At 45.4% G+C, this 6,916-nt stretch overlaps 1 protein-coding gene across 1 annotated transcript in view; it reads right to left on the bottom strand.

The window, feature by feature from the left end:
• Nucleotides 1–693: 693 nt before the first annotated feature.
• Nucleotides 694–6,916, bottom strand: part of nrm (neuromusculin) — a 130,761-nt gene continuing 124,538 nt past the window's right edge. Inside the window, exons 23-25 of the mRNA XM_076202836.1 lie at nt 4,151–5,152; nt 2,638–3,269; nt 694–830 (exon numbers count right to left, since the gene is read on the bottom strand). Coding sequence (XP_076058951.1) covers nt 2,652–3,269; nt 4,151–5,152 — 1,620 coding nt within the window. The 3' untranslated portion in view covers nt 694–830; nt 2,638–2,651. The remainder of the gene's footprint in view (nt 831–2,637; nt 3,270–4,150; nt 5,153–6,916) is intronic.

Raw genomic sequence — 6,916 nt, 5'->3', positions numbered from 1 at the left:
AACATCGAACAGCCCTGTTCTTGGCCTGACTACATTCACACATACACACCCACAAACACACATATACAAGACAAGGCCACACTAATGAATAGCATTATGTCCACTGGATAACGAGACGGTGGCGTGATCCCGAAGTAGACCTTGAAGGTCTTCCACGCCAAGGGCTCCTTGGACCTCGAGACCACCGAAGTCGGAGCGATGACTGTCGGGAAGAGGTATCACGGACCGCGTTCGAGAACCCTCGCGCAGGACGACGACGACAATAACGATCCGCGCAATGTCCGAAAGAACATGGAGGGGGTAGAGAATTTCGCTCGTTCTTCTTCATTTCGATCTCAGTTCGGCCTTGTTTTTGACGCCATTTCCCCTGACACCGTTAATGGATACGTGAAGACCGCACAGAACAAGAAAATCTTGCTACTTTTATATATATATATTTAATCTTTCTTCTTTCCGGACAGTATCGGCTGTTGACGAAGACGTACAGACGCAGGAGATTATTCTATGACACCAATCCTAGGTTAATTATCATGAACACTAGCCACACTGAAGACTACGACGACGAGGACATGCGAAAGAACTTCGTTCATCTTCGTGCCGCAGGGCGTCCGGACACCCGTCCATCGAGGACCATCCAGGAGTACTTGGGAGTTCGTTTACTTCTTGCGAGGAGGTCGGACAGGCACACCCATGTTCTCCGCATCGCGTTCTGCCTTCTGGGTCTCAGCCTGCTGGATGGAGGCGGCCTTGTACGGAATCGGACCGTACGTGTACGTCTGGTAGTCCACGTCCGCGTATTCCATGTCACCGCCCAATTCGCTCAACAAAGGCTGTGGACAAGAAACTTGTCATTATAATCAAATTAAATTTTCTCTACACACACACACACACACACACACACACACACACACACACACACACACACACACACACACACACACACGAACTTAAACCTATAATTATCAGAATAAGGAGATATAGCCCAAGTTGGAACCATACAATAATTTGGAGCTAGGTATGATAACTTGATAGTAAAAAAACATGACCCCATAAGTATTGCTTTCCTGTACATTACAAACAAGTAAATATAAGCTCTGCCTACGAGAATAGAACCCTAGACCTTGTGGGACTAGACCAGGAGTGGGCAACCATTGGCACGCGTGCCAAATGTAGCACACCAACGACTTTTTTCCGGCACGCGAAACCCGTGCTCACCTAAGAAAATAATGAAATAGATAAAGGCAATTTTTTTGCCGATTTCTTTATTTCAACTCAACAGAATATAATTTTTATCAATCACACACACACACACACACACACACACACACACACACACACACACACACACACACACACACACACACACACGGGCCTAGAGCGCTACCGTCTGTATCACGGGGTGGATGTACAAAAGAGACCACTTGTCCTTCCGACATCAGGCCTCATTGGGGCAAGTCTTGTAGTCTATTTCCATTACATTCATATGTTGGGGAACTAGGAGGTCCTTTGTACATCTTCCCGTGGTGTAGTTGGCCCATGTTGGTCTAGTGCTACACGGCCTAAGGCTCAAATCCCGATACGAGTTAAATATGTATCCTTAAATTCTGATAGCCCTGAAAAATACTTTATTTTCGCATCCGGGGATCAAGCTCTGATCTCATGAGTTGCGAATTTACATATCAGAGGCTTAAAAGAGAGGGAAAGAATATACTGTTATTATGTATATGCAAGATTCGATTCCAATCGCAATAATGATACTGACATCATTTATACACTCGACCCGACCCCACACGTTGTACGGTAAAGGATTTATTCATCGAAAACATTGCGTGTTCTGTTGTGACGTGACTATTATTAACTTGTAACTGTGATATCACGATTGATATCTGGCTTTCGCGACCGGGAACCGAAGCCAAGACTTCTGGTGCACAAGAGGGGAAAGAGAACAACCTCACTCGAATGCAGGATTCGAACTTGGTCGAAACTATAATTGTCAATATTATCATTACTATTATTATCTTCATTATTATTATTTTTCCTCTCTCCGACGTATGTGTGTGAGTTCGGGGCGAGCGTAATACGATCCCATGATCGTAATTTTTCGACCGGGACCGTAATTTCACGATAAGGATCGTAACTTTTTGATCGTGGTCGTAAATTTCCGAGAGCAGTAGGACCCCTACACAAGAGACCCAAAGACATCGATGGACGGATTGATTGAGAAATAGAAGTTCAGTAACCCCAACATTCGACCAGAACCTGTCATTAGTTCTCCCAAATACTGCAGTGTCTCCTGTGGATACCATCTCGAACTCATGTGCAGGTGGTCGTGAGTTCGATTCCCAGGACCCGCTGCGGGCTTTGTCGCGTTGGTTCGCGACAGCCCTGGCCAGACGGAGACGCGACCTAAAAATAAACAGCGGCTTGCCACAACTGCCATGGTTTTTCCTTAATAAGGGTTTCTCGATTCACACTGCGTGGAAATGGTGAATTGTAGACAACAGATCTCTCCATGTCGGAGGAACCCAGGAGCTCAAAGTGTCCTTAACCGTATCGAACTCACGGCGAGGAACTCGGGAACTCCGCGAGTACCTAACTGTAGCCGAATAACGACGAGGAACCTGACGAGCTACAAACCTTTCGTCCTCCGATTAGACGTCGATCTCTTGGCCGACCATGGGTCCATTAAACTGGAGCACAGCATAGTCTGTGTCAAGATCCCGTCTGTAGGGACTTTGATGACCGTTCTGGGAGAGATAGAGGTCGGCATACACCACCCCGGGCATGTGACCCCGCGGGTGGCTGTACGAGGTCGGGTGGCTGTACGAGGAGGCTGAGTAGGACGTCGGGGAGTCTATGGTACGGGAATAGGAGGTGTAAGGATGAGGCTGACCGCCACCACCTCCACTCCCGCCTCCGCCTCCATCATTCAGCTGACTCGTGGAGTACGGCTGGCGGTTCGATGTGGAGGAGGAGGATGTTGTGGTGGAGGAGGATTTGGGATGCGGTGGAGGCTGGTAGGATACTGAAGTGGGGTAAGGTTGGTTGATGGAGGACGAGGATGGGTACTGGTTATGGAGGCTGGAGGAGGAGGAGGAGGCTGCGTGGGACCTTTGGTAATGGTGGAGGTGGTGGTGGGAAGGAGGGTACTGGTTTTGGCTCTGGGATTGATAAGGGAATGAGGACGGGGAGGAGGAGGACGGGGAGGAGGAGGAGGAACTAGGCGTAAGATTCGTAGCCAATGCGCCTGGATGAAGTATCTTTCTGTTCTGTAATAAGATGGGCACACAAGTGCACATGCGTGTTAGTAAAACCAAGGCTAAGTTAGTCAAGCTCATAGAAAATACAAAAGACTCCTTAAATCTACAGAATTAATTTATTAAGCTTACAAGACCTACGTTTGTAAGTACCAGACTATGTCATATAACATACTATACCTTCAAGTTCTTTATTTTTTATTTTTTCTCTCCTGATGACCCCCAAAGACATTAACAAAATAGCTCTACAAAAAGCAGTTTTTCTGTGACTTTTTTTTTTTAAGTGAAGCTTTCAGTCAGGTGGGCTTTAACATGTCCATCATGCAAAAAATCTAAATATTTTGACCAAAAAAAATCAATAAAACAAACTGATAACTCACGTGGCACATAAACTAGTACAGTGGCAACATAAATGCCAGTGTCCAGCTTATGGTAGGAAGGAGAAAGAAAGAAAAAGAAAACGTTAGATGTAGGTGCAAGCCAACAGAAAATGGGTGAAGGGGGGGAAGGAAGGGGGAGGTTGAAGGCATGTAGGGGAAGAAAATGACCTTTTTTGATTTTGTTTAAAAAACGATGATTTTCTCTTTTATTTAGATATGAAAATTTGGACCCCATGCTAAATTCGGGATGCAGGTTAAAAATGGGGAAGACGGGGAGTAGGGTCATTGGTCAATGAGGTGAGGAAGTTGAAAGGGCTGGGGGAAGACTTGGGGAGGCTAGCAGGGGAGGGAGAGCATAAGACACTGGGTTTGAACGAAGACAATTCAAGTTTCCGTGAAAGAAGACAAAATAAACAAAGAGGAAGAAAAAACAGAATAGAGTAAAAGGTCATTTTCCAAATAATAAAAGAAAAAAGAAAAAGAAAATGGCATTCCAAAACAAAGAAAACAAACCTCGGGCTGTTGCTCCCCCTCTGGGTCTTGGTTTTGTCTTTGTTTGTTTTGTTTTTGTTGCTGCTGTCGAAGTATTTGGTTTTGATGAGCACTGTTCTCTGTCTCCTGCTGTCGGGGTTTGGTCACTTTGGACTTATCTTTGGTAGGTAACGGGATGTTTTGGTATGTGTGTTTGGCTTTTGAAGATGGAAGCCCATTTCGAGGGGCTGGCCGAGGGAGAGTTCCCCCCTCTACTTCAGTAGACTGGTCCTTATCAACGACACCCTTCCTCACGAACGCCCCATCTAGAGGCGTCGTCAAGGTAGACTCGAACACAGTACTACCCGACTCTCTGGGAGAGCTCAAGGATGAGGTACCGGTGGCGGAGGGCATGGTATGTAAGGTGAGTTTCGAGGTCTGACTAGTTTCGACTATGAGCGCGGAGGGTGTCTGGTGGGATGTGAGCGTGTGACTGCTCTCCGCCGTGACGTGTCGGGTCGTTTGGGAGGGCTCCTGCTCCTGAAGGCGAGAGAACCTTTTGGAGTTTCTTCTGGAGTCTGAGTCTCCAGAAGGGTGGTCCAAAAATCCACCATCCGGGGCTTCCTCCTCGGTCTCTGACCGCGCCTCCCGGGCTCTCCGGGCCTTGTTTCTTTGGCTCTTGGCCACCCGGCCCGCCTTACCCGGAAGCCTCATGGAGAAGTAGGCGGCAGTTCGTGACAGGGCGTTCCTGCCCTCCTTCTTCCCCGAACTCCCCTTCATGGACCCGTACGACTCGGAGTTCTGCCTCCGAAGGAACCCGAACCCTCCGGAGGACCTCCTGGGGCCTTCAGCCTCGTCGTCACCCACCAGCTCCTCCCGGTCGTCCTCCACTCCCTCGACATGGAAACTGACGTCCTTCCGAGAGGTCTTAGCCAGGTCCTCTGGATCAAGGTTTATGTCCTTCCTGCTTCTGGTAGACCCGTATCCGGAAGATGCCTGATGGCTTAGCTGGCTCGGGGGCCTAGTGATGTCCATTGTCCCGAGCTGTCAGTGGGACGGCAGAGACTTGAGAGCAAAGTTCAAAACTAGAAGGCCCTAAACTGAGGTCAACAGCTCAAAAAACTAAAGAAAATATATACTTATTCTTAAAATAAAATGCAAACCTAATGAAGCACACAAGCAAAATAAAATTCAAAACTCAAAATAAAAAAGTTACAGTGACTTTATAGAAAACACTGAAGTAAATATAAGCGAAACTCAAAATGTGTAAAAGGCAGATGCAAAAAATAAAATTATTCTAAATGCAGAACACACAAACACAAACAAACACACACACACATGCAAGGTTTGGGGCCATACCTGCGATTAATGATGATTTATCTTTGTGTTATTTTATTATTGTTTTTTTTTTTACCTTACTACTTCATCAAGCGGTCATTTCATCATCATTATTATTATTATTATTGAGGTTCCGATAACGCAGAACACAAACTTTAATCCCTAAACACACAACGTCGAACCTAATTAACTTCTCTAAAAAGTGGATAAGCTATGAAATATAAACTTTGTTAAAAAAAACAAGAATCACACAGTTTTTCTTTAACCATATTATAACGTATTAGAAAACTATAATGAGACAAAAAATATATAAAAATAATATACCATATGGTGTATGCATCCCAATGCATACAAGCATACACACCATTCTGGCCAACACACGCACACACACTCCCGTTGCACAAAATGGAGACAAAATAATCTACATTCATATCTACGCTTGTAATTACTAGTCATAACTTTTAGTACTTCCAAATAATGTAAAAGAAAAAATCTAAAACTTGTTTCTCCCTCACCACGAAAACAACAAATACTCTACGAAAGAGTACATACCAACCTCATTTACTCTCAGCTTGACCCATCGGAAAACCTTTCTGATTACATATCATTCCCCCCCCCTTACTGCATACTGAATCTATAGCCTACGATATTGTGGGCTATCCCTATGACCACGGGAAGAGACCTGCTTTCTCAACCAACTTCAGCATCATCCTCTTTAGCCTCGCTCGATGGGATGAATTATGCAGTAGCCATATCCACACCCAAATAAATGATGAGGCTTGAAGCAAAGGAAATATATCGAGGGGCGGGGGGGAGGGGGGAGTGAATTGATTTACTCAAAACAAAAGCGCTAGATTGAGCGATAATTCCCGGCCCTGCGAATCTAGACCCCTTTTCTTTCACCTCTCTCCGCTGGTTCCCAGCTAGCATGTTAATCCTAAAACCTAGTTGACATGGGTCTAGTTTAGTAGCCACTAGTGCTAGCTACAAATTAACTGACCCGGCGGCAAGTACGTGTTGACACTAGGATAGATTAGAAGCAAGTTAAACTTTCCGTTGACATAGAGCAAGTATAGAGGTAGTTTACAATTCGATAGCACTAGCGGCTACTAAACTAGCACTGTGTCATTTAGGATTAACTAGGAAGGATCCTTGTGAATAGAAATGTGTTGTGATGGTTTTCTAATATCAACTTGTCTTGTGGTGACCAATGAGATTGTGTTGTTATTGTTACGTTCATTGCCATAGGGTCTCTATGGAAAGCAAATAGAGAAATGGTGTGTGCTGTGGTGTGTGTTGTGGAGTGTGCTGTGGTAGTGGGTAATGGTAGTTGTGGAGAATGGTGGGTGGTAATGGTAGTGGTGTGATGGTGGTGGAAGAGGTGGTGAGTGGATGTAGTGGTGTAGTGTGGTGACACTTGAGTAACTTTTTAAAGCTATCATCATATGATCTAATTCAACGTTAAGCCTG

Source organism: Oratosquilla oratoria, chromosome 19 (genome assembly GCF_046742065.1).
Source record: "Oratosquilla oratoria isolate Oo_2021 chromosome 19, ASM4674206v1, whole genome shotgun sequence".
NCBI lineage: Eukaryota > Metazoa > Arthropoda > Malacostraca > Stomatopoda > Squillidae > Oratosquilla > Oratosquilla oratoria.
This window is presented reverse-complemented; position numbering and strand designations above follow the sequence as displayed.